At 44.7% G+C, this 27,934-nt stretch overlaps 1 protein-coding gene across 2 annotated transcripts; it reads left to right on the forward strand.

The window, feature by feature from the left end:
* Nucleotides 1-917: 917 nt before the first annotated feature.
* Nucleotides 918-27,538, forward strand: LOC8051950 (cysteine protease ATG4B). 2 transcript variants are annotated; one of them, XM_029975576.2, is made up of 14 exons: nucleotides 920-994; nucleotides 1,907-2,075; nucleotides 3,308-3,406; nucleotides 3,502-3,573; nucleotides 4,857-4,955; nucleotides 6,668-6,766; nucleotides 10,430-10,502; nucleotides 11,126-11,205; nucleotides 16,064-16,254; nucleotides 20,738-20,816; nucleotides 20,904-21,043; nucleotides 22,105-22,161; nucleotides 22,240-22,351; nucleotides 27,333-27,538. In XM_029975576.2, exons 2-14 carry the CDS (start codon nucleotides 2,015-2,017, stop codon nucleotides 27,395-27,397), a joined length of 1,227 nt encoding a protein of 408 aa, XP_029831436.2. In that variant the 5' UTR covers nucleotides 920-994; nucleotides 1,907-2,014; the 3' UTR covers nucleotides 27,398-27,538. The 2 variants fall into 2 exon arrangements, with proteins under 2 accessions (XP_029831437.2, XP_029831436.2); XM_029975577.2 differs by lacking the exon at nucleotides 1,907-2,075 and having other exon boundaries at nucleotides 918-994.
* The last annotated feature ends 396 nt before the right edge of the window (nucleotides 27,539-27,934 follow it).

Genomic DNA, 27,934 nt, shown 5'->3' on the forward strand with positions numbered 1-27,934 from the left:
CGAAAGTCGTCTCACAATGCCCCGAGGGTCGGGCCCGGGTGAAGTCCTGATCATGTAACCAGCCCGACGTCGTGGTCGCCCGTTCCTTTCGCGAGAGTCTCTTCCCAGTTCCCAATGCCTGGTGCCCGTCCTCCCCTCGAGGATTCCGAATCAAGAGGTCCAACGAATCAAAAGATCCAACGCGTAAAAAAGATCCATTATCGGAATTTATGGCTTTTTGGACCTTTTGACCCGTTGAACCTCTTGACTCGCCGTGTATATTTTGACTCGTTGGACCTCTTGACCTATAGGTTGTTTGCACATGACGCCAATTCGCCATTTTGTTGTTAGTTTGTTTTTTCAAACAAATTTACTACATTGAAGGATTACATCGTAACCGATTGAGATGATGTCAGCGGTGCTCTGCGCATTTGAGGGGACTTCTAAATCCTTGGAATGCTCGAGTTTGGCACACCCAGACAGCGCACAACAACAAAATGGTGGACGAAATTACGACTCGTGTTTGGCGAGTCATAAGACCCATTATTGGACCTTGTGACTCGTTGGACCTTTTGACTTCCAGTCCGGGGTATGGGGGTAGGGGGGTAGGGGGGCTTCAAAGAAAGTTGGAACAAGGGCAAGAAAATTAAGAAAAGCAAAACAAGGATGAATGACGGCTTTCGGGTGGCAAGGAAGTGTGTGACTAGTGTCACTAAATAAGCTACGCTTCAGAGTAACGACACGTGGCCATATTGTGGCTGAAAATCATGGGCAAGTTATCTGAAGATTTATCTGAAATCATAGGAAACGCTTTTCTGCCCTCCACAAATGTTTAAACAGTTCGCGACATTGATCAATGCGCGCAAATCGATTTACTCAGAAAACGAAACCGAAATCTGTCTTCGGTTTCGGATTGTGCACCAGCTCCATCCAAAGGGACGACGTCCTCATCGCCTCATTCTCATCGCGGAAACCATCAATGTTTCGCTTTTAGCAATGGCCGATGTTTTTAACGGTAGGTTGTGCCCTTTTTTGCCTAGCGCTGTAGTTACGCCCTGTTTCCAATTATTCGAAAAGTTTTGTGCTGTCGATTCTGTTCTGAAGTCATTTTCGGGCTCCTTGGGCTATTTTTTATCGCATGACCTCGGTGAACGGAATCCTTGTGTATCGCTATTATGAGGTGCTCGGCGGTAGTTAAAAGCTATGTGTCATCGCACAAACACTGACTTCATTTGAGCTACTCGTTTCAAAGATAACCTTTCGTTAACGCGCAGGCAACTTCGAGCAGAGGAAACCGATTTGCTGCGAATTTTGAGTGATCGGCCCTCGAGCTATGACATCACCGTCAGCTCTTTGTTTACATTTTTTGGGCCTGCCCATTTTTTGACATGTCATTGTTGCTATGCTCGATAGTCACAGCTGGCGTCCTCGTAAAAAAAGAAAGAAAAAGTGAGCTTGTATGGGAAATGTTCTATTGCACGAATAACCCGCGATGCGCATTGTATGGCTTTTCGTATCAGCTACCCTTGACACCGTTTCAAAGTTCGTTACCTCGATAGTAACATGCCAGAAAGCTGAGGCACAAACACGGATGTGATTTGTACTTCTGTTTAAAGGGCATCTCTTCCCACCTAGCGGACAGACGACATACATTGTTGGCAAACATGTCGAATGGGCATTTGTTAGCGACATTTTACTTTGAACATCACACAATAAACAACATTTTATTTTTTTATCTTTTTTTCTTCTGTGGATGGGGTATTAAGGTCGGCTGCTTGGGGAGTCTTTTTGTTATATTGCCTAGCGAATTTCGATGTTTGTCGCGCTGGTGGGGATTCCTTTGGCTCGCTTGCTACTATCGGGAATAGAAGAATAATTGCCAAGTGAATTGGGTGCAGAAGGATGCATTTCTTATCACATTCCACAGACACATGCTCAAAGCCAGGCCCAAGGCAAAAATTCATGTCGTAAAGCGGCTGCAACGGCAGCTTGACGGGGGCAACGGGGGGGAAAGAAACGCCGAGAGGCCTTCCTAATGAAAGCATTGCTGAGGCACCACACTTTATTTCAAGAAATGTGGCACTCTTATGTAAAACGTGAGTCTTTATTATGTTTGCTTTAATCCCTGCACTTCCGGAGGCACTGGCATGCAGACAAGCTTTCTCTCTCTACAACCCCATGGCATGGAGCTAGTAACAGCACAATTAAGAAGCTTGTAGGGTGTCTTTGCAGGCATAATTTCCTCCACCTTATGCTTCTTATGTGAGCTTTGCTTATACAGTAATGAGCACAATCGTGCGGTATTAATATCCATGGGCGTACCAAGCCGGGGGGCAAGGGGGCCACTTGCCACTCCAGTTCTCAGAGTGGGGGGGGCAAGGCATGTGTTTTGCCCCCCCTGAAACAGCCGCACTGGGCAGGACAAACACTGGCCAGCAGCGCCCAAGGGATACCAAGGGCACCGCCCCCCGGCCCTGAGGGGGGGGGGTCTGGTTTCCCCCCCACTCAAACTCAAATTGGTACGCCACTGCCAATACCACACGATTGAGCTTGCTTCTTTCGATATGCGTACATAGCACACATGTCGGACCACAGTATGAACTAAGGTTGTGAGAAAACACTGTTCCAGTCCACGGTAACATACCATACACCCTGTGCTATATTAATCACAGCTAACGGAAGCATAGGCGTAAACTAAGGGGGGCATCGGGGCTCGTGCCCCTCCTGGTGAGATCCGGGGGGGGGGCTCTGCACCCCCCCGGGCCATGATCCTTGCCAACACGCTGTTTACGTGCCATGTAACGAGCTTCTAGTAGTGGCATGTAAACATAACGAACACAGCGCCGGACACATGGCGATATACATACGCTGTAAAATGTACCCCCTAAAATGAACTACTGATAATTGCCGGTGTAAAAAAATTGCTTGGAAAAGCACCCCCGCTTCCCCCCTCAGAAAACTTCTCAGCCTGCCCCCCTCCCCCCCAGAAAAATGCAAAGTGTACGCCGCTAAATGGAAGCACGTGGTATCGATTACTATCAAAGCGCTCTAACGGTCTAGGGCGCAGTTGCAGCGAAGTGAATGCGCTACAGTTGTGTGCCGAGCTTTTATAATGCCTTGACAGTATCCGTCGCCACATGTTCCCTTGTTCTAGCTCAGCATGATTAAGATAGTACCTTGTTTTTGCACCAGCCTATGATATTTGATTAGGAGTGGAGATTTGTATAACTGGATGCTCACAGGTAGCATACAACAATGCTTGTATGTTGTCTCGTGGATGTTGTCTTAGGATGAATATGGTTGCCTTAAAAGTTGGTTTACACTGCAGCCTGTCTAACATACGAGGTTGGAGCAGTAGAGTATGATGACTTCAAACCTTCCGAAGCCCCTGTCTACATCCTGGGAACGAAGTACAGCACATTGCATGGTGAGCCAATGCCACCGCCTCTTTTTTGGGTGTTTCTTGTCATTTTTGTCATTTATTTGTTAAGCAGAGACTTCAGCGGCTTTTCAACCTTTCAGAGCTGGATGATCTCAGGTCCGATGTGACCTCAAAGATATGGCTGACCTACCGGAAGAATTTTCCGGCCATTGGTAAGGTTTGCCGACATGCCGTAAAGTACCAGCGTCTGCATGTCCCAGAATAAGTGCCCACCCATCAATTTTGTAACATTTGGGAAATTTACAAAGGACATTGCTTTACACATAGTAGACCTAAGGGGCACCCATCTCTTAGTTTTACATGATTATCTCCCAACTTTGAGTGGGTGCTTGCTCGGGATTTTATGGTAAGCTGATGTTTTGGTATGTGCACACGTAATGTGCCATCTGGACCTTGACAAAAGTACTAGTACAGTCCTCTAAGGCTAGCATGTACCTCCTGGTGTATGTAACTTCACAAGAAGGCATGTATTGATGTTAAGCATACTGTACTAAAATTTTGGAAGTAGGTTGGTATTGCCACATCTGACATTTTGAAACACAAGTTCGATATCGATGTAGCTCACATGTGATGTGCAAGTTCAATCTAGTTTACAGGGTTTGCAAGCTGTTCTTTATTAAGAAATATTAGTTTAAAAGTTCTGAAAATGATTGAGCAGCTTATTGAACTATTGAGTCCCCCAGAAAGCAAGAAACATAATTTTTTAAAAGCAAGAAGTAGAATCATTTTTTTTATATTCAATGCTGGGCGATAATTGGGGTGAAAATCGTTTTCGAAATTTGTTTCCAAAATATGGGCATTATGTCATTATGTCAACATGGCGAAAGCAGTACTACAAATCTTTGTAAAAAAAAAAGAAAAAAAAAATCTTATCTTTTGAGAAATTGGATTTTGCACAATGTCAAACGTGGCATCATCCAGCCTGTGGTCTGCGTCTCTTGCCGTCAGTACGGTTCCTGGAACGAGTCTTCATACTGGTGCGTTCAGCCCATCCTCAAAAGTGGTCCCCCGATTTCTGCTCCCGACGACGCCACAAAAGCTTCGTGCTGTGGCCCTCCGCAATCCGAGCAGTGGCACGTAAGCGGAGGCGGATGGAGCAGATGCCCGTTCCGCCCCAGGTCGTTCTGCAGCTGGACGGTACGCTGGAGCTTTAGCAGGCAGCAGTTGGGATGCTGCAGTGACAACGACATTCACGTCCGCTGATACTGTTTGCGGGAACTTTTCCGACCAAGCGCCACGATCGCGACATCCGAGAACATGATGCGCTGGCCTCTACGACGCGATCCGTCGACACTTCGGGATGGTGCTCGATGCGTGGGCGACGTGGGACGCCCGATGCACCAGTCAAAGACACGTTCGTGGCACCGTACTGTTGGTGCGGGAAGAACTTGGGAAAGGTTCTAGGTGCTTCAATTTGCTTCCCTCGTGCATTCAGGTGGCACGGGACCCACGAGCGACTCGGGATGGGGCTGCATGCTGCGCTGCGGCCAGATGGTACTTGCACAGGCGCTGATGAGGAGACACCTTGGAAGAGGTATGCCCGTCTTGTCGACATTGTCGACTTCGTTTCGGGTGGGAGCTTTGCCGCAAAGTTTTTGGCAGATGCGCGTCCTCAAATGTGTTGCTGTGTGAACATGTGAAACCTTTAATAAATTTCTCAACAGATGGCAGACTTTGTCCGTATGCATCATTGTGGAGCTTTTTATTAATGCTCTATTAGTAATGTTGGTGTCCACTAAAAGCTCTAATAAACAGGACCGACAAAGGAAGTTTAATGCTTCTACTCATTTTCAGCTATATCTGAGGGGGATAGCTATATTTGAGGGGGATAGCTTTTTTTTGGCCATATGTTTTGTTGCTGTTCATTCTACTGACTTTCTCAACACTCTCAGTACCTATACGCTCTCGAGTCTGGGTGTCAAGTTGAGTTTACATAGAAGCTCACATTGTTTCATCTCGTCAGTTGTAGTAGTTTTTTTGCGAGTTTTGTGCACGACTTAAAGGCAACAAAACGTTGGCATTGCCGAATTCAACGACAGATGAACATGTTAACAGCTGAAAGTCATGGTCATCTGATCATGAGGATGCGCAATCATCTGACCTAACACCGGGAAAGCGTTACAGCTGTGAGGTGTGATTAACCCTTTGTGGTCATGTGTCGGGCCACGCCTGACATTGGAGAAACGATGCCCAACTTCGATCAGGAGTTGGGCATCGCCCGATACGCATTCCCGCATCCTTTTAAACATGCTCCTTTGTTCTTTCTTGCTGGATTGGTGGTGCCATCTCTTGAAACATTCCTTTAAAGGGTAACTGCAAAGAAAAAAAGTGTATTTTTAAAGAGCCTAATTGAGACAAGCATGTCACAAAACAATTTTCCCGCCAAAAACAAAATTTTTTACAGCAATATTTATTGCGCGAGACTCATTTTAGTTTGCGGCTATTAAGTCCGCTTTAAATCGCGTGCCACAAAGTTGGTATTATACGTCACGTAGTGGCTGTTGTACGTCACGGAGTCACGTATACCAGCCACTCTGCACGCGTCGAAAGGGCGGGAGTTTTAAATGTGGAGAAGTTGTGACTACGGCTAAATTACGTCCTGCGGCGTAAATATTGCTAGAAAAAATTTGTTTTTTCGCGGAAGATTTGTTTTGTGACATGCTTGTCCGATATAGGCTGTTTAAAAAACACTTTTTTTTCTTTGCAGTTACCCCTTAACATTTCAATCACTTCACTCTTGAAAGGGTTTGAGTTTTTTCTGATAGAGGTCAGAACTAATCCTAAACAGTCTAAACAACGGACGAGCTCGCAAATTTCAACTTTGTTTGTACGAATGATGGCCACGTTCCAGCCACATTCATTTTACGGTACCTCTTGACTTGATATAATTGAAAGTGACAATGATTTCAGTGAAGAGGATGACTGTATCCCTCCGTCAATTGATGATGAGACGTCCTCTGCGACTTGAGTGAAAGTAGTGATGAAGGTGAAATGACTGCGCAAGACAGTGGCCACGGAGCCGCTCCGCCGCAAACATTGTCCTGGAGTTTGTACACTAACAATCTCCCGGACTTCCCTGTACCTGCATTCAGTTTGAGATGTTACCTTTGTTTGCCGAAATTATTTTACTTTTTCGTGACTCATCCGTCCAAAATAGTTTCTGACCGGAATGACCATCAAGTTGGTCAGAGTATCTGACCGCAAGGGTCAAAAGCTCATGCAGGCCCTCTCTTTGCGTACCCCCAGAATGGCGGTGGGAGCCAGGGACGAAGAACAAGGACTACCTCTACATCCTGCGCATGTTCCAGGACAAGAAGAACTGCACCTTCTCCATCCACCAAATAGGTGAGGGGCTCACAAAATGCCCCCTCCGTACAGGTCTCCTTTCGCGAGCAAACTTTGGGTAGGAAGAAAGAAAAATTTGGCGTAGTTATGTTCCTACATGCTTATTTACTCAAACAATTGTCTTTACAAGTCCACTTTTCTGCAAGAATACATGAGATCAATTATTGTGGCCTATCAGAATGTGACCAATCATAGTGGCACATTGAAAGAGCTTGTCAAATGGCAACCCTTAAAAAGTGCTCGTTGCCAAAGACGCAGCCTGCTCTGGAGCCCGGGCATCTTAATTATGGTAACAGTTTGTGTCATAGCATCGGTAGCTTTTCCACGTGAGAATGTTGCCCCCGCCTTGTCATATCCTGCACTACTTTCATGTATCACAATGATTTGTTGTATATGTGCTCTGGAATGGTGGAATGGTGACTTCATTTATAATCATAGCTAGGGATGTCGCGAACCACCCTAGGTTCGATTTCGAAAGGTTTCGATATTTGCGAAGCGAACTGAGGTTCGATTTCGAAAAATTTCGATATTTTCGTACCGACCGAGGTTCGATTTCGAAAAATTCGCAACTTTTGTCCACAGCGGAGTTTCGAATTCGAAAATTTCGAAGCTTTCACGGTTTCTAAAATTTCGAATTCGAATATTTCCAATATTTTTTTACTTCAGGTTCGATAAATTCGAAGATTTCGAAATTCTTTGTAAAAAAAATTCGAAAACTTCGAACGCTTCGAATTTTTATAGACATGAAGTTCGAACAATTCGAAGATTTCAAATTTCTTTTGGCATAAAGTTCGAAAAGTTCGAAAGTTTCGATTCACTTTTAACGCTAAATTAAAAAAAAAAAAAAAAAAACTTTGAAGATTTTGAATTTTTTTTAATCCAAGTTTTCAAAGTTTGAAGTCCGATTTTCAAGTTTTTCTACAGTTTCAGTTTCAAATAACGTTTTCACGACTCGCTTGTTTTCACAAAATCAAGTTTAGAAAAGTTAGGGTGTGATATCTAGATTCTGCGAAGTTGGTAAGGCAATTAAATGAGACGACGAGTGTCCCGGACGTGCTAGAATTTGCCAGTGCAGAATTGTGACCGCCAGCCCCCGGGGGGGGGGGGGGGGGGGGTCGGGTTTTTATCATGCAGTAGTGATTGCACGAACACACTGTTTTACGAGACTCATCCAGTTCGAAACGGCCAGGGGCAAGCAGGAGGTTGAGGCTCAGAGAAACCTTGAAGCGACCTGGAAAACTAGCTCGCCACCCCTTGCACGCTGGTAGTAATCCGATCCGGTGAAGTTTATAATTGTACTGGAGGTTTATTTTCTGGGACGGAGGAATCGCCTCGCAAAAAGCACAAAAGCCGACACAACTCGAGGTCGAGGAGCGTTCTACCATACAAGTGGCGTCGGAAGAGGAAAAACGGGGGGAAAGACGGTAGCGGGGGGGGGGGGGGGGGGGGGGGGGGGGGGCTTCAGCCTCCTTCTCTTCCTTGCAGGTATTTCGAACTGTTAAAGAAAACAATACGGGGAAAGAGGGCGTGGTCGAGCTTATTTTAATCTGAAATTATTTATGCATATGTATAGCTACTGTCGCTCTTCACTGCATAAAAGGTTGCGTAGATGGTCATTGTTAGAAACTCGTTGTCAGAAGGCACTGCTCGTCACATGCTTAGTGGTTCGGAAGTTCAAAGCTGTCTTTTCGACCTAAACACCTGTGCCGATAGTAAAAAAAAAAAAAAAAAAAAAAAAAAAAGAATAAATGCGGGAATAAAAAGCAGGAGAAAAAAAAAAAAAAAAAAACTATCAAGAATTTGTCGGAAGTGTTCTATCCTTGCATATTCCGAGGTTCAGAACTTCAAAACAAGTTTCTTTTACCAAAATGTGTACAGGCTAAAAGAAACACGTCCGAGGAACGTGAAGCGAAAAAAAAAGAAAGTTTTCTTTTAATGACGTGCTGAACTTGAACACTACTAGAAATCTTCTGCCATGAGTTAATTTATTCCTTAACGTTAAAAAACAATAAATATATTATTTTGTATTCTGCAGATGGCAATGATATGTACTGTCTGTGGTGTTAATTTAAATGCGATACCTCAAACAACTTAGACGAAAATAAATATCAAGTTTAGGTCATAATTGCATGCAGATACATGTTTGGACATTTCTTCGAAACTCACGTTGAATAACAATAATCACATCTTAAGACGGCACTTACCTACGCTATACATAGATCATTCTTAAAAAAAAGTATAACATATCTACCATAAATTGCTCCGGCTGCAGCGTGCTTCAAATCTGGCACAAACGATAATCGTCAAAAACCCGTCGTCCGTCCTCGCCCCTTCGGGGATTTATTTCTTTAAACCTAAGCATGCCAGAACATTGAAATAAATGACATTGTCTTTCGTAAGGAACGCAGCACCGCGTGTAAAAGTTCGAGAAAAAAAATTACGAATGTACCCCACTACTTGAAATCAAATGAAAGCGTCCGCCGGTCTTTCGAAGTTCGACGAACGTCGAACTTTTACCCTATAAGTTCGAGTTCGTCGAACTTCTGACTTTTCAGAATTCGAAAGTTCGAAACTTTTCGAATTTTCTTGATAAATAAGTTCGAAAGTTCGAAATTTATCGAATTTTTTGGTCAGTCAAGTTCGAAAGTTCGACAAGCATCGAACCTTGCAGCGCAATAAGTTCGAAAGTTCGAAAAAGATCGAATTTTTTAGCGTAATAAGTTCGACGGTTCGAAAAGCGTCGAACTTCTTAGCTTAACAAGTTCGAAAATTCGACCTCCGTCGAATTTTACGATATAGACAATTCGAAAAATCGAAATCTTTCGAACCTTTCGAACCGCTTGATTCGATCATCGAAACTTCGATTCGAAAAAAGTTCGCGGCATCCCTAATCATAGCTTATTCCAATAAATGGGGCAGTTTGAGTCGGAGGCATGTGGTTTAGAGAGGCTCGTTTCAGCAAACACCATTTAACCGACCCCAGTTTATCGAATGCCTTTATAGAGAAACCCAGTTTAGAGAAAATTTCGATGAGCCTCCTTTTAACGAATTCGGCCGCTGCGAAGTGGCATGTACGGATGGGTCAGGTGAGTTAACATTTTTGTAATGAGCCGCTGCAGACTTTTGCTGCGAAGCGGCGTGAACGCAGCGGGGGGGGGATGGGTTAACACGCACCCCACTGATACATGCGCAAAGTAGGAAAGCCTTTTTTAAACAGCGTAATTTTTTCGATAAACGGCGTTTCTCTAAACTGAGGCTACGCTTTCTCTAAACCATGCTTCGCTAAAACGTGCCAGTTCTCTTAAACGTGTTGTGATGAAATGGCGTTTGATCAACCATAGTAAACCCGTTTGAGTGCCCTTGCCACGACATCCAGTTTTAGCCTGGCCAATTAAGAGAATTTGCAGCATGCCGATCGAAGGTCCTCTTCCACCTGTCTCACTGTGACAGAGGGCTGGTCAACTTAAAAATGGCAAACTTGTAACAATTGACTTCTCCCATCTGAATGGCTGCTTTTTTTCTGTCAACTTCATTGTTAATCTTGGTAAAACTGCTTAGCATCGAGTATCCACGGTACTCTGAAGGACCGATGCATGCTTTCCGAGTGTCTGCATGGCTGGCTTGTTGTAGGCTGGGCCTTTGACCTTTTCTGACTGTCTTCAGCACAGATGGGAGTCTCGGAAGGCAAGACGGTGGGAGAGTGGTTCGGACCCAACACGGTGGCCCACGTCCTTAGGTGTGTGCGTCCAAAATTATTATTGCATGTGGCCTTTTTCCTCATTAAAACACGACCAAACATTGCCACACACTTCCTTTTTTTTTTTTTTTAGATATATTTCACAATTTGACCAAACATTGTGATGTTTGGTCAAATTCTTAATCCGGAAAAAAAGCCACGCATGGTTGTAATTTTGTATTTTTTTAGTGCTTAGGGAGATTTGAATTACATACTGCCATAGAAAGACAAGTTTAAAATCTACTTTAGTGCTTCATTAGTGAACAAAACAGGTGGTTGTTTTGCTAAAGGATGTGCTCAGAGGATGCAGTTTTTGAATTGACGAAGTGACAACCGTAAGTGACAATCTTCGACGTTGAAGAAAATAATTTTACTGAACCGGAGTGATGCATCTTACTTAGTGGTTGCACAAAATTTTGATATTAATGATAACTTCACTGAAAAATGCTTAAGTGTATGGAAAGAAGTATAGCAATTATCCACGTGAATGCCAACAATAAATATGCTATGCTTTGTGAGAAAAAAAAAAATTTGGAGGCATTCTTACTTTCAAAGTAACCCTCAAAGCAAAAATTTTTTTTTTTCTAACCTGACTATTAAAAAATAAATATTTTTCTGCTCAGGAAATTGGCCATATTTGACAAGTGGAGCTCTCTCGCCATTCATGTTGCGATGGACAACACCGTGATAATCAATGAAATCAGTAAGTTTCGTTGCCATATTTGTTTTTTCAGAAATATTGGAGGCGTTTTGTAGCTGTGGCGTGTGGCTATGGTAACTTTGAATCTCTTCGAGCGTTGACAGTAGAGGAATGTGTCCTGTGTCTTGATATACAGTTGCCGACCAATTTTTCGGACTTCGGAAGGACCGTAAAAACGTCCAAATATAATAAAGCAGTCCGAAAAATCAGCAGATGAAAAAACTTGCCTTTATCATGTCTAAGTGGGCTTTAAAAAGCCATAAATAGTGCCTCGCTTCTGGTTGTGCCTGCGCTCCTTGTTTTACCTTACGCCTCTGTTTGCATTCGGCAACTTTCTGTTAGGTTGAGAATCGCTGCCTTCTTTTCTAGCGTTATAGTCGTGTACTTTCTGACGATGACATTCAAGCCAGCGTAGTCCGAAAACACAATTCATTGAGTCGAGATGAGAGACGCAAATCCATGCCTGCATTGGCGAATGAACAAAGCAAAATGGAAACAACAATGATAATAATAATGACATGCAGCTAGAGAAAAAAAAAAAAGAAAAGCTGTACAGCATCAGGTAGCAGTAGGACTTAGCAGTATTAAAGTAGAGTTGCCAAATTAAGCCAGTCTATGTGCAACCAACATAAAATCCAAAATGTCCATTTCTCGGTGGTGTTTCCCGCTGATCGCTCGCGACGATTTTGTCCGAAAAATCAAACTTTCAGACTTCAAGCTGTTCGAAACAATGGTCGTAAATATGCACTATTTCTATGGGGTAGGTCATGGTTTCTCCTTTAGGCCTTAAATATCGAACAAATCCGAATTATTAGCGTCCGAAAAATCGTTTGGCGACTGTATACTGAAAACCAAAGCACTGATAAATGTGCGGTGAATTTCTTGACAGGTCAATGATAAAAGAACTAATAACCAAACATTTTATCAGCCATTTGGCTTTTGTGAATGCTTTATTCTAAATATATTGATAAGCTTTCTGCCATTGTTGATTGGAAAGCAGAGACAGGTCATAATAATAGTGCCATTTCGAGGGTTACTCAATCAAAAAACTTTACCTTAGAATTTTTTTTTTTTTTTAAATTCATATTGTTACACATTTATTTTCATTTGCATCATGTCTCTGGGTGTTTTTTTAACTAATTTTATACACTGGAGGTGTCAATGTAGAATAAACACCCAAAAGCATAGATTTCATGCTGGGGATACGATTACCTCATTATTTCACCGAATTGTGTTAGAAACAAACATCGAAGACAGGGACCCCGTCAATAACATGTCTCAGTAGTAGCATTGTAGGCTTCTTGCAGGTCTTACTGTCCCCCATTTCTGCCTCTTTCAATTAGGATGAGCATCATACTACCGTGTAGTTGTGTATCACCACTTTGTGATGCATGTTAAAAAGACACTGACACTCCCCAAAAATTTTTTTTTATTTTTTGCCAGGCGCTTTATTATGGTGTCGGAGGACTACCCAATTGATATTTTGCAACAGAGTAGCGTATTTCTTTAATAAAGCCAAAAGACGCAACTGCTCGAAACCGAAACCCGACGGAGGTCGGAGAAGTGGAGAGAAGAGAGTGACTGGCGGAAGTCACGTGGCTACACCCGACTGTGCGTTTTTTTTTTCTCCTCTCCGGTAGCAGACGACACGACATGCGGCGTGCGATGCGGCGTGCGGGAACTGCTTGCTGTGCGATTCTTTTGCAGTTATGTTTGTTCCGCTCGTTGTTCTGCACTCCAAGATGAGTTGTTTTGTACATTGAGGAGTTGGAGATGAGTAGTGAGTGCCCGTGGTGAATTTCCATGATCGGCTCCGAAAATAATAAACCCAAGATGTTGCGTGAAGAGCTGGCTCACATGTCCTGCGTCCGAAAAAAAAGTGGCATTGTGCGACAGAGTTTCCGAAAGATCAACGGGATCGGGACCAATGGCTGGCTGCAATTCCTGTAGAACATATACGGGCACCTCGGAAAGCGGACGCTACCTGATTTATATGCTCCTTGCATTTTGTGGAAAGTGACTACATTGAGTTCGCAGGTGTCAAAACGGAAATCCCATACCGTTTAATTCAGCGAAGTATCGTCCACAACATTTGTTTGTTATTTTTTTGTTTGTTTCTTCAGTGATGATTGTAAAAAAAAGAAAGATATGTAAACATCAAAAAATGTCTGAAAAAAAAAAAAAAAAAAATTCACGGGGGTTGAATTTGGTCCTACTGCGTGTGAAGCGGACGTCTTTCCCACTGAGCTACTAGGGCATCTCGTTTCTGGTGGATCTCTTTCCTTAGTAATAATTCAGCCGGTAAACTGTAAGTTGGAAAGTTTGCTGTCGATTTTTCTCAAGCAAAAGCACTCCCGGGTCGAAGTCGGGAAGCACCACGCTTTGGGGACATTCGCACGTAGTAAAAAAATCGTACGCGTGCATATTCAACTCGAAGTAGACACGTCGTGCTTGACGTTTGCGCGAGCGTTGTCTTCAGCCACGAGAAGGGAGCGACGGCTCGGCGACGTCTTCGTGCAAGTCGGCTTGGTGGCCGAGCGTGTCGTACGGGATGAATACCAGTTCTTTTGATCAGTCCCAAATTTCTCTTTTAACGGTAGACAGAATTCGCCGGTACCGCGAACGACAGTTCTGAAATAGAGGTCCCACGCCCGTCGTCCGCTGCCATCGCCGTCCCCGCGAGTCCCACGATACGCGAAACGACGAACGCACAGAATGCTTCCGGTTGTCTGTGGAAATTTTTTTTTCAATCAACGTATTTACAGCTTTTTAGAAGCCACAAAAAATAGGTTTCATATTTTTTTCTATTTTTAATATTGAGTGTGGGCCTTCAGTGACCCACGACTTTGATTAAATTTGGTGGTCGCATCGACACCTTAGAAAACGGCCCGTGACCGCGAAAAAGAGAGTGAGCGAGACTCGAACCGGCCAATTCTTGATCGGCAGTTTTCGGGCGGAAAGAAACCGAATTTTGAGCCGCATATTCTGTTCTGGGTAGTTGAGCTCTCATATGTCACGTACAACTAAAAACCTCGGCGAGCATAAATACCCTGTCAGTGTCCCTTTAAGTTGGACTGCACTGACTAAATGTCTCATCCACAACGGAGACATCCGACACCTACTCAGGATGACTAACTTCACGCTGTCTAAACATAAACACGACACAATTACTTTTACTTCGTTGCCTCTTGAAAACAGTGCTTTTCCGGATGCACTAACAGATTTAACAGCTCTTTTTTTCATCTTGCCACCTCGGAATGGAATGTCCTACCAGAGAGTGTCAGTACTTGCCTATACTCCGCGTCACTAGTTGCGTGCAGTGGAGGCGAAGGCAACGGCCAGGCGAAGAGAGAAAGGGTGAGCACTGGGAAGGCGGAGTGGGAGAGGAGGGCAATGGAGGGTGAGGGGAGAAAGGGAGAGCACTAGGAACGTTAGAAAAGAGAGGAGGCTTCTCTCCTCCTCAGCCTTCCTAGTGCTTGCCCTTTCTCCCCTCGCCTGGCATTGCCTTCGCCTATACTGTATGCAACTAGTGACACACAGTATAGATACATTCCACTCTTAATAATAATAATAATAATATTAATGATATCTTTATTTGGCTCTGGAGATCTTTGGAGAGCCCACGCCATGCAGGCTCGCGGTGCCGCATGTAATGAACATGATAATGTGATGAGTATATACGGTACACGCAAGAGGACGACGAGGTAGACTGCTGTTATTGCGGAGGATGGCAGTTTGATTTGCAGATGTCCAGACTTTGTTGAGGCAGGTTAGCAGCGAGCCAAGAGGATCTGGCAAGCTGTTCAATCGGTGTACGTAGTGCGAAGGAGCCCCAGGAGCTTGGTGGTGCTGTTGCTCACTGGGGTCGAAGCATCGGGCTCCAAGGGGGTAGCCCAGTCAAAGTAGAAAGCTGCCGCCTCTGAGGTACTGAGGCCCAGGGCTTAGATTGAGGCACCGCTATCTTCTTTTATTTGTCGGCAATTAAAATTGTCTGCATACTTAAATTTATTAATTTTTGATTTACGTGCATAAGAGTGCCTTTTTTGCTCCTATGCATTGTTTCTCTTTTGTCCTTTCTTTGTTTGCATATTTGAATATATTATTTTTACTCTATATAGCAATATGCGAGTGCCTCTTGTTGCTAAAATGCATCAATGTTTTGTGTTGTTTTTTGTTCCTTCCATGTTAGAATTAAAATGTTGCACTGACCCCCCCTCCCCCTGATGTACTTACGTAATTTATCTCCAAGAAGGACCTTTAAGGATGAATGGATGAGGGTATGAATTATGGAAATAATGATTACAGCAAGGGCTCTCAATTTTTTTATCTCGAACGCCTGTCGCTCCTAATTGATATACGACGAACCTGTCCCGACCTTGGTAGTGGTGCAGTAAAGCGGTTGAGAAGCCTACAGGCCTTGCGAGCAATAACGCACGCAGCGGGAGTATTTTGAACAGATTTTTGCATGAATGGGTTGCTCAGACTGAAAAAGCACTTCCTTTGGGGGTTAAGGAAATCTGGGACTAGAGAGTCTAGATTGAAACCATGGGGGGAGCGTTTCCAGTTTAATGGCGGGCGCCTCCTGCGCAGATTGGTTGCGAGCGTGTATGTGCCGCTTCGTCGCGCGGCGAGGGGAAAGTGGGCGGAAAGGCGGAAGCGTTGGCAGTACAATCGACGCTTTTGGCCCCTCCTCCCTACTCGGCCCACAACGCGGCCCACAAACCACATGACCCCTATCGGGCACTTGGAAACTCTCTCTAACACAGGCTCTCTATTTGGGACCTCGGGGAACCCATAAGGGGTTCTTTGAGGAACCCCGGATTCCTAGGAACCTAGTAGCTCGAGAACTCGTGCATTTCAGAAAGGGCCTGCAAGACGGACAATTCGGGACCTCCGCAAGGGGCGGCGGCAGACGGCCTCGTCCGCAACCGCACCAACTCCGAGCCTTCTCGGCCGGCCAACTCGGAAGGAAGCTGGAAGCCCCTGCTCCTCTTCATCCCGCTCCGGCTGGGCCTCAGCGAGATCAACCGGATCTACGCTTTCGGCCTCAAGGTGATGTTGCTATCCAAGTACGAGGCCTGGAACACATCCTCAACTGGCGTGTCTAGTTTCTTATATCACCCCATGCTTTCGAATGGTTTCGAAGTGGCAGCAAATTACCGTATTTACATGAATGTAGGTCTACCCATTTTTCAGTTTTTGGAAATCTGAAGTGGGGGAGGGGTCGACTTATAATTCACCCGAAGCATTCCACCGCCGACAAAAACAAAACAATGGCGATGTCAAGAACACCTTGACTTGATATAAGTTTATCCGGCTGTACCTGTAGCATTGAGCTCCTTGTGTGCGGCCTGTGTAAACACGGAGAGACGTCGGAGAGGCACCTTGACAAATGCCGACGACTGTGGAGACGTGAAGCACCCTATGGCTGCTTTGAAACAAAGTGGAGTGCAGTGTCGGTGACAGTGTTCTTGCGATGCCTGGAGCAGTTCAGGGAAAACTGATACCCGGATAAAATATTGGCAAACTCTACTTAATTGTTTTTTTACTCGGTAAAGCTGCTGCGGGATGTACATAACCAGGGTTTGTTTAATTAAATACATGATCGGAGCGTTCTGCATTGTTCCCGTCCACCTTCAAGGCTGCTGGCACTTTTTTCAGCTCTACCGCTTTTATCGAATTACCGCTTATATCAAATTTTTTTGTTGTATTATTGACTTCGTTATGATGAGGGATTACTGTACTCTTATACTTTGTTTTGAATGTTTTTAACGCCTCACAAAGGTGGAACAACGGGGTCATTTTTATATAGTGACAGGACAGTCATATTAGCAATATATAGGGTAAGTGCCACCAGAATGCTGGCAAACCTTGAACACCCTCTTCATTCCTTTCGATTGTTGTTTTGCTTGAAATTGTCACTTGTTTTTACACACCTTCGATGGAACAGGGGTTTGGGCCTTAAATATAGAGAAGTTTAGCATCATTCTTTGGGGAAGAAAAATACTGTCTCTAAAGCAGTTACACTTTTAAAATTTCAATAAAAGGACCTAGCATCTGCTACGACTCAAGGGACAAAGCTGATTTCTGTTCTCGTCCAGCAAAAAGTCAAAATACATGTGCAATTTCCCATAGAAATGCAGAGGACCGCCACAGAAGTAGACTGGTTGCTGGCTGTTTCAATTTGCATCCCTAAAGTCACATACACAGTATACTCCATCTCATTTGACTATGGACTAAACACCCATGCTACAGTCCACCATGTCCGATCACGAGCCTTTTAGAAACCACGTGGGACATTTGCTCCATCATACGTATCAGTGCGCCAAGACGCGTCATGCGGAGGAGTTTTTTGTCTGCTTATTGCACCCTTGCGGTGGCTCCGTCTGCTTTTCACTACTGAAGACTACTGAAGGGATTAAATACCGTCTGGAAGCAATGTGGCAGAGAGAACCCAAGATCAGAACTAGTGGCCATTAAGAAATGAAGATGAGTCAAATCAAGTGTTCGAAACGGAAACGCATGTATGGATCACGTGCAGTAGGAAAATACGGGTCCGGGTACGTTTTACGTACATAAATATTGGAATGGATTAGATTGTTATGGGCTAAGGCGAAAAGACTTTGTCAGTGTTGCCTGCACACCCTCCAACTTCTCCAAATAGTTGACATGTTTATGAAATATGGCATGAATGTTCATTCATGCCATACTAAATACCATGTACCTTTACTTTACCAATATAAAATAGCCCGCTCTCACATCAAAGAACCACATGCGTAAGATCAGAATTTCTCTCGCGCTCTCTTTCGCAATGCGGATGCAAGCTTTTCTGAGGTAGTGCTCTGCCCGCCAGCTTTCGGGCCCTAGTCCATCAAAGGGTGAGACGGAGTATAGCGCCAGTCGAACCTCTAGTGTACAATATAATAACTCTATTATGCAAATGTTGCGTGATAAAAATACCAGTGAATTAGTGAAGCAAAAAAAATATAAAAATTTTTATTCATTTGTGTTCCTCCAGAAATACACTACTGGCATTTATAAGTTGACTGAAACTTTTATTTACTATATTTTTGCCTCACTATGGTTCAGATTTAGAACTTCTCTATACGCCTCGCAAGTGGGCTCATTTTCGTCTTCTGCGCATGAGAAAGGAAGTAGCGGTGACGTCAGAATGCCGAGCCCTGATTGGCTGATCGCGACCCCCTATCTGAGCGTCGTCTGCTCCTTTGCAACGTCGTCTGCTCGCAACGTCGTCTGCGTCTGTCTTACCTTTCCTGCGACTTTCGGAAGTCGAGCGAGCTCGACTTCGCCTTTCAGAGAGGGCAGACGAAATAACTCGAGCGGTACGTTGTTTTTGTCTAACAACTAGCAGACGCGCATCACGGAGGGAAGTCAAAGGACTCACTGGCGAGGTCCCGAGGCGCCGAGGTTTGTTTGCTAAGAACCGAGAGGTGAGCGTGTTAGTGTCCGCAAGTTCCCTCCCAAATACTTTTTCCCTCCTTTCGTGTGCGGCGAGACACCTCATTCTTTAACGGCGTCAGCGGGTTGGCGCAGTTAACGTCGTCTGCTTTACGTAGCCATGGCTGCTTTACCTTTCCTGCGTCTGTCGGAGATTCACCGCTTTTTCACCGGCGAGAGTCACCGTTGCCTCGGGAAACAAAGAGATAACAAGAGGAAGAAATTGACCTCTTAATATAAAATTGAGGTCAGCGATCAAGGTATAATACGGGAAGGGTTCACAAGGGTCGTCCGGGCATATTCCATTCAGCACGTTTGCCGGTCGTGGGCCGGTCGTGGGTCGCCGAGTCGCGGAGTGCCTGCTAGGCCTAACTGCCGTACTCCCTTGGTCGCGTTCGGTGGAATCGTGGCCGTTGGAGCTTTTCCTGGGTGTTTCTGGATCCAGCGTTCTTGTTCGTCGTGGTCTGTTTCAAGTGCTTTTTACTTTTTTCTTGCTGCTTGAAGTCGGTACACGTGAGAAGCGCACGTATAGAAAAATAAACGTCCGTGGGCCGTCGCGACCGCGACGCTGTCGGCCATGCTGATTTGATCGTAAGAAGTGCGTAAGACAGCTTCGGAGCTGTCGTAGGATTTCGTCGTAACCTGCGCAAAACTTACGAAAATTTCGTTTCGTGAATACGAATTTGTTCTTAAGTTTTGTCTTACGGACATTTTTGGCGTAAGATCGTTCCGTGGCCTCTGCACTTCCGAAAGTCGCAGGAAATTCAAGAGAGACGCAGACGACGTTGCGAAGGAGCAGACGACGCTCAGATAGGGGGTCGCGATCAGCCAATCAGGGCTCGGCGTTCTGACGTCACCGCTACCCCCTGCGCCAGAAGCAGACGAACTTGCCCTCCGCATAGCAAAGTCAGTTTTAAAAATGTGTTTGCTCTAGGAGTATTTTTAGAAACTGAGTTTTTCTAACTCTAGCAGCTCAATAACTTTTTCTTGCAATAAGGTTATGGTAAGCTTGCATAATGCCTTACAAGCTGCCCACTCGCACTGGTGATTGAGAATATTCCTAGCCTCCTAATGGCACAGTACTGTCCTAGCACTGCTGAGCTGGAAGTCTTTATGCCAAACAGGGCAAGGTCAGTAATGTTGGCCTCATCCTTATCGTCACTGGGATTAAACAGTAGTATTAAAGAAAATTAGAACCGGAGAATTCGAAATAAGAGTCACTGTGCAGGTAAGCTGATTAAGCATGGGATTATACTGAAAAATCCCGGAGACTATACTCTGTTTCACCTTACGTTGGACCACAACACATGCTACTAACCAGTCCAGTTTTGTGAATGTATCATGTGACTGCAAACCCGTGTGGGTGCGCTTTTGAAGGTCACATGACACTCACACGTCGTAGGATTGGATTCGACGGCTTGTAGCCTCCGCTGCAGTCCAACGTAACACGAAACGGAGACTAGGTGTACACAGAGGTATTGTCACGAATGACGATTGATGAGGTGATAATAACTGAAGAAACTAAACGTTGAATGGGGCGAACTTGTGCTCAAAACAAAAAGAGGAAGATTAGCGTCGCGAACGTCACCGTCAGCGTGATAGCTGGATTGAACGCTGGGGCGAAACTGACAGAGAGTCGCCATGCGGAGCCCCTTATGTACATACGTTGGCTTCTGGAACAATCGGCCTAAAAGGTTCGGCGACGAGAACATTTGCATCTCGAACAAGCAACAGGATTCTCGAATTTACTAGAGCACTAAATTGCAAGGATAAACAAGAGACGTGTCGCTCCCAGGAATCGAACCGTGGCACTTTGCATGGGAGGCAGGCACAATAACTGTTGGGCCACGACCGCGCTGCCCACTTGGCTAGCTGCATGCGTGGCAGTATTGCATGTCCTCTTTGTGTTTCACCGAGTTTCTTGACTATCACCTAGAGAACTCGTTGTCGTGACTCTACCGTTAAAACAACAACAACATCTCCGTTGCTTGAAAAGCAACAACTCTGTGCGCTTCTGGGTCCCGCCAGCCCTTTCGTACTTGCTCTAGAACGTACAACCTCTTTTCTGATTTCGCAGAGGACGTTTGCGCTGAAACAGTCCTTGGGCATGATAGGCGGAAAACCGAACCACGCACTCTACTTCATTGGCGTCGTCGGTGAGTGTGCGTTGCCGCGAAACGAAGGGTACCCCCCATGAGAGACGGGGAAGTCGAAACTGACGTCGTCTCGGGGTTATTTTTCAGAGGACGAGCTGATCTTCCTGGACCCTCACACGACGCAGCTGGCATGCGACCTAGACGTCGACTCTCCGGATGACCAGAGTTACCACTGTGCCCATGCCAGCAGGATGAACATCAGCGAGCTGGACCCCTCAGTTGCCCTGGTCAGTGTCTTCCGTTTACTCTTTACCAGCTTTTTTAAAGCGACAGCCTTATGCCGGAACCTTGCATTAACCTCGCCCGCTCGACGCTCGTGTTGGTAGCACTGTAGCGAGGCCATGGGAGAGAGTGTCGGCAACAGAGTGCAGATGTTGGTTTGACGTCATAGTGTACGTGACCAATGGTGTTGCATCGCGTGGAAGGGAAAGGGGGGTAAGTGGTGCTGTAACACGTCCTCTCCCTCTCCCTCCCTTCTCGCTGCATAGTAAGGTTGGAACTGCTTATTGGTGCTATTACACCTTCATTGTATTTGACAAATGTCGAAACAAGGCAATATATATAGGTTGTTTTTTTTTTCCATACAGAATCCATTTTGGTGGAAGTGACTTCCGGATTTGTTTAGCTGTCACTTCACCATGGCCCTACCGTGCCATGCCGTCATCAGCTAAACTTGACGGGCTAATGTCCGGCTAAATTTAGTGGAACGGCGCTATGGGTAGGGTGACTATGATCCTCGAGAGTTGATAAAGGGACATCGGAGGGGTGCAGGCAGACGGAAAGCTCTGCCACCATTTAATGTAAAAATACACATCTCTTCCAAGTTTTTCGTTGAGAACACAAGTGCCTTTCTTTCCCATTTTTAAATAATGGGGAAGATAGACTGGCAACTGAAGCGTACCAGATTTGCTGATACAGAAGTCTCCCAAACAGGTGCCTACGTGAACAAAATGTTTTTTTCAGGTGTTATCGCAGAAAGAGCTTGAAATTGTATTCCATGGAAGGTAACACTTTCATAGTATTTTTTATAAACATACGTCTTGAACATGTGTTCACATTTTTTGGTTTTCTCCCACTTGCCTAATACTGATTTTGCAGCTGTTGGTAAACATGCTCCCACAAAAACAGGCCACTAGCCTTCAATAAGACAAAACGACAAGACGGCAGAAATAGACCTGTAATACAGGACTGCCCCGGCCAGAACGAAATGTCTAGTCACCCTAACTATGGGCCACATGGTTTTCTCTTTTCAAGGTTTCACGAGTGTTTTCCTCGCTCGTCATTACAGTGTTTCTACATGGCAACTGAATCAGACTTCGACGTATGGTGCAACTTGGTACAAAAGGTAAGGACTGCTTCTGTCCTTACACCTTTCGTGAGAGAGGTTCGGGGCTGAACTGGAGCTCTACCTCTTGTCTCCCAGCACCTGATTAGCCGAATGCAGCAGCCGCTGTTCGAGATAACGCAAGACCGTCCCGTCGGCTGGCCCCTCCCAGACTCTGAACTCGGCACAGAAGCGGAGCCACAAAGCGTAGGTGAGTAACATGGGGGGTGCTTTGCATTTGAGTGAAAGTCGCAGACTTTCACCCAGTATAACAGTTTTCAAGTTCCGGCTTTCTGCTTCACAAACAGAAGTACAGTGTGCTGGTCCCTAGCAAGAGGACGTGCACTTTGGTATTCTAGTGTTCTTACGACACAGCATCGATCCTATGACGCTGGCAGATGCCAGAAATGCACTGTGACCCACTTGTGATTCACCCACTAAAACTGCTTCCCTACGCCGTCATGAAATAGCACAAGTGGTCTTGCAGTTGGAGCAGTGCGCCAATTCTTTGGAACTTTCCAAGCAATCCTAGGACCTCATCGCGTGATCCACCGGTCACCCACTTCGCACTGGGTTCTAAACCGACAAATATCGATGAAGGCTTTGGTCTCTTGCCTTGAAATATTGAAGCTTTTATTTATATTCTTTTTCCGACGAGAAGATGAAGATTTTGGTTCAGTGAATGCCTGAATACAGCTAACAAATGCTCAACAGCGACATGTTTTGTATAACACATTTTGTTGAAAAAAAATAAAATTGGGTTGTGCGTATGTTTATACAGCCTAGAATTTAGTCTGCCTCAAGGTGGGACTTGTCCCCCAGCTGTAGATGAGCAATTTAGCCAGTGCAGTACAACCACTAGCCTGGGGTCTTTTTAACGTGCACCACGGCTTGGTGATACACGACTGCACGCCGGTTCGATGCTAATACAGATCGAAACGGCAGGGGTGGGGATTGAACCCAGGATCCCTGGGTTCTGCAGCTCGAGCTTTTGCTTCACATGCTCCGAGCTGCTGTGCGCAAGCCCACTGGGCCAGCGATCGCCCCACATTTTGTTGAAAGCGTCCTCAGTGCGCTTCGGTGGAAATAAGTTGAGGGGAGACTTTGGAACCGGAAAATCCCTAAAAACAATTTTTTGGAAAATGGCATTTTTGAAATTTACTGCTATTTTCGTTTTGATCTGATGGGTATCTTATTTTGAAGATTAATATTTGAGCCATAATATCACTTTATAATATTGATGCGGGCTAAAAGCGCTAAAGTTCATGGGTGTCTATGACCGGGAAATTCGGGAATTGTCAGGGAAATTTTAGCTACCGGGAAGAATCAGGGAATTGTGATTGATATTGTCAAAAAGCGAGCCCAGTCAGGGAAAATGAGCATTAAACGCCATCGAGTGCCCTGAGCAAAGACTGGAGGATTTGAAGGCAGAAAAATAGGCAATAAATTCTGCTTAGCGGAGCGCGAGCTTTGCTCACCCAATGTAGAGTGCCACCCTATGCTAAGGGAACAGCCGACAAATCCAGTCCAAGCCTTGGATTGGATTGGATTGGATTGAGGGCATGACAGTAGGCTAGATCCAATTAGAGCTACTAGATTTAGTAAGAAATGGAAAAGCCGCAGACCCCAATCCAATTCAAGCTTTAAGCCGAAAGTATCCGAAAGTGTGTATCTGGCGGCCGTGCTGCCATTCAGTTATTGACGTGTGTGGTTGAGCGTTGTGTTTTTATTGTGTTTCTGGAAGTGGCTTCTTCACTGAAGATGTCGGCGGCAAGAAAGTGCTCATTTAATCCGGACTGGACAAATCCGAATATTTCGTAATATGCAAGTTGGATTAAGCCCGTGCAAAATGATCCTCACAGTGCTCAAGGCTCAATGCTTTGTGTTGTAATTGTGGTCTGGGCCTTTTTTCCAGAAATTGTCAGGGAAAACCTGAAAAAGTCAGGAAATTTCAAAATAATAATTTGCTAGACAGGTGGGTCAAGGTTTCGTCGATGTTAAAACGGCACTTCCTTAAAACACAAATTTTGGACTCTGCAAATATTTAGGAGGGATATTTCAGCATCTAGGGCAGACAGAAATGTAATAAGGGGTGGAACGGCTGCGCCATTTGCGCCATACGCATTTTTCTGCGCCATCCTGCGCCATTTTGCGGAAACTGTGCCACAGCCAATACCTCGCGCCATTGTGCTCCAAATCGCACAACGTGTGCCAAATAAATTATATTTTGTCTTGGTTTCAGTTTTTATCGACTTGATTGGCAACAATGAGCGCGTTTAGCTTGGTCGGCCTTGCAATTTTTGTTCCGTTTATTTTCCCTGTGTATCCCGAGTCGCAAGCGCACAAACAACTCGGGAGTCTGATTCCAAGCGCTGTATCACCTGCGACTGGATTCTTATTCTTCAACCATAAGCGGTTCAGCAAGTCGGCTGAGGTGAGGTCGAGTCGTTAAGCGTCAGATTGCCTGAGGCTCTGCGGCTCGGGTTCCGGACGTCAACCAGTCAAAAACACATTAGCGAGAGATTCCTTTTAGTGCTTCATCGTTACAAGTTGGAACCGCATTCCTGCAGGATAAATCATGATTTGATTGAACTGAAACGCTGTCCGATCCGAAACCTTGCCGGCCAGCAGCTCTCACCCGAGCGGTAGATCTGCTCGGCGTACTTTAATCTTGCTCTGGCTCATCGCTTCGAATACGATAACTCCACTAATCGTAGTCTGCTGCTTCGATACTGAGTTGTACAATAGGATAAGCTCAAAATTTGTTGCCCTGTTCCTCTGCGCAACTGCACGTTTGTTGCTTACGCATGTCATGTGGTTTGCGCATATAATTACTATGTCGAGCATGTTGGGGTTGTGCTATAAACAGTGTTGGTTCGCATTTTGAGCAGCTGAAAGCCACACAGAAAATATCAAGGACACTATCTTCAGAAACATATCTTACTTGCTTTTTGGTTCTCACTAAGGCCAAGTTTTCGCATCTGTTACACTGTTATCCCATCTATACCTAGGTTCCGAACCACTCATGTTGATCTGTGCATGATTAAAATTGCTCCCGTGCTTGTCTAAGGCACAAGCTGAAGTGCAATGAAAACAGATCTGAGTTTCTCCTAGCCTGCTCCAGAATGTAGTTTTAGCTGCTCCCAACCTGCTCCAAAACAGCTGTTTCAGCTGCTCCCGTGGCTGCTCCCAAGTACATTTCATGAGTTCCACCCATGGTAATGTTTTTAGCAACATGTAGCTAAATGTGCAAAGCATACAATCTTGGAAGCAGATAAATCAATATAGGTCTACGAAAATTTTCAACTGAATTATTGTTTTATTGTTTGGTAGTTACACTTCGAGCACTTGAACTTCAATGTGTAGTAAAGTAAATAATAATGATTTTCTAAAAAGTGCTTCCAACATTGTATCTTTTCATAATTTGTAGTATATGACCACCATGTTAAACCATTAATTTAAAAAAATGTTTTTCACTATTGTGCTTAGAAAAGAAAGGCAAGTTAATTATAATTATCCTAAAAACTAACCTACTAATAAAATTAAAAAGATATTTCAGATCAGCACAAAATTCTGAACAAGCCTGTGCTGTTTCATTAAATTTGGTAAAAAAAAGAAAAAAAAAAAAATAAGGAAGAAAAGCTCCAAGACCAGGTGTTCCTCCTTAGAATTGCTGTAATTTCGAGGTTTTCTCAAACAAAACTTTTCATGTCATCATCTTTAGGATGGCTTCGAGACATTTATTAATGTTCAAGGGCTTCCATTTGTGCCAATTGCTGAAATATGTCACAGGCATAAATGGGTTCTCCATATAGTCTCCACAGAATGTGACAACTTTCTTCGCCGTCACTCTGGCCTTGTTAGGATTGGTGCTTGTACTGATCGACGCATAGCAACCCATGCACCATCTTTGGATCTTCCAAGCAGGTCCATCAGCTTTCTTAGGCGTGGGGGCAAGCTTTTTTTTTCCGCATGGTGCAATGTGTTTCAAAAAGGGAATGTGCCACTTTCGCTCGGAATCGAAAGTATGGCTCCTAGTTGCGCAAGCATATTGCTAATTGTGTTTCTCCATTTACGGGGGCAGCGCCGTCTAGGCGCTTTAGTAGAACAATTAGGTGAGGCGCACAGGGTACCCATGACTGGTGCCTCACTGAATGTTATTTCTTCTCTTGTGCATCATGGGTCGCTGGTGGGTCGAGGGAACTCTACCCAGCACAGAGGCTGGTTATGGCTAGTGGAATTGGATGCAAAAAATGTTTTTCCATGCGTTAATTTCTTTCAAAGATATCGCTCTCGCTGTGCACAAAAGGATTGAATGTTTTAGGCAGCACGGTTGACATATGCAACATGACCCTCCGCTGATCAATGATGCTGTGAACATGTTAGAAGGGATAAAGTAGTATGTTTAATTGAGAAGAAGTGTTGTGCTATGGGCTTCAGTAGAAGCAATGAGTGTTCCCTTACATTTTTAGACAGTATCTCGTTGTAGCTTATTCTGACTGGCTCGTCTAGTGCTAATGGTCACAGGCAGTGCAACCAATAAGTGGGCTTTGTTTTTTCTATCATTCAATATCCTCACCAAATGGAACATTAAGAGAGAATTGTTTGGCAGGCACCATTTAATTTGCTGAAATAACCAAACTATGTAGGTATTTGCTTAGGTAATATTGACGACTCCAGCAAAATCGACGCCGCATAGTGGCAACGCGGAGAAGCTCAAGAGAGGAGACCGTTTCGACTCTGTCGTCTGCTATTGCTGCTTGATTCTCGTAGGCAGCATAGAAACATTGTTTCCAGTAATTATTTTTATGCTTCCGCCGTGTCATTCCTACACTCCAACTAAAAAAAGGTCTCTACCGTCGAAAGATCGCTTTTCTTTCATAGGTAACACCGATTTTACGCTGCAGTGCAAGAAATTTATGGTGGCCCGCCTGCTGAACAACGAGAACAACCTCCTTTCGTCCGCCATTTTGCCTGACCAGCGCCCTGCCCCCCCCCCCTATAGTTTGCTGGAGTCGCGAATAGCCAGTTTTCTCTTATTAGTTTGCACGAATCTTCCTGATCTTTCGATCTACTTTACTTTTATTCCCAAGATCAAAGGCTTGCAAAAAGCAGTGACTACTGGTTTTAATACTATACAGCTGCGGTTATTGAATAGGGATTGAAACTGATGTGTCATTTCTTATGACCAGAATTCACGCTCTTGGACCAGGAGAGGAAATACGACACCTCTGACGACGAGTTCGAGATACTCTGAGCTCAACGAGGGGATGCCACGATGAAACCGATGTCGTGACGGAACAGCTTGTATCAAAGCTAGCTTATAATGTAAATGATTTGCGAGCAGCGTTTTTTTCTACGGAGGACAAGTTTTACATTAAATTTGTTTTACCTTGTACGGTCGTCTCGATTTCACTTGTCACATACCCAGTGTCGCTTTTCGTCACGAAAAGAGTGTGGAGAACAAACACAGTAGATTGTCATTGTTTCTTTCTTTGAATCATTTACACGTTGGTGCTTTTTTCATAAAAGTTTTTAGAGCGCAGCTCTTAGGCGCTCGTTTCCGTGTTTCGCGACGTCGGCGTCTGCATAACCGTGCTAAGTTTAGCGGGGTAATTAACGTCATGTGACCTCAACACCAATTTGATTCCCTGCTAAATTTAGCGGGGAAATTTCGATTCTTCGCTGGATTTAGCCCCGCAAAATCCAGCGGAGAAACTGAATTTGTTCATAGGTGACGTGACCCTAAGTCACGTGACGTTGTTCTCCTCGCTATATTTAGCGGGGAAACTGA

This window comes from Ixodes scapularis, unplaced genomic scaffold (assembly GCF_016920785.2).
Source record: "Ixodes scapularis isolate PalLabHiFi unplaced genomic scaffold, ASM1692078v2 PGA_scaffold5__190_contigs__length_132052651, whole genome shotgun sequence".
Taxonomy (NCBI): domain Eukaryota; kingdom Metazoa; phylum Arthropoda; class Arachnida; order Ixodida; family Ixodidae; genus Ixodes; species Ixodes scapularis.

What these genes read in the sequence shown, in the direction of transcription:
- LOC8051950 (XM_029975576.2), top strand. Translation starts at nt 2,015, where the DNA reads ATGAAAGCATTGCTGAGGCACCACACTTTATTTCAAGAAATGTGGCAC. An exon ending in CTTCTCCATCCACCAAATAG is followed by an intron (nt 6,767 to 10,429) that starts GTGAGGGGCTCA and finishes GACTGTCTTCAG; the next exon opens with CACAGATGGGAGTCTCGGAA. An exon ending in ACGGTGGCCCACGTCCTTAG is followed by an intron (nt 10,503 to 11,125) that starts GTGTGTGCGTCC and finishes TTTTCTGCTCAG; the next exon opens with GAAATTGGCCATATTTGACA.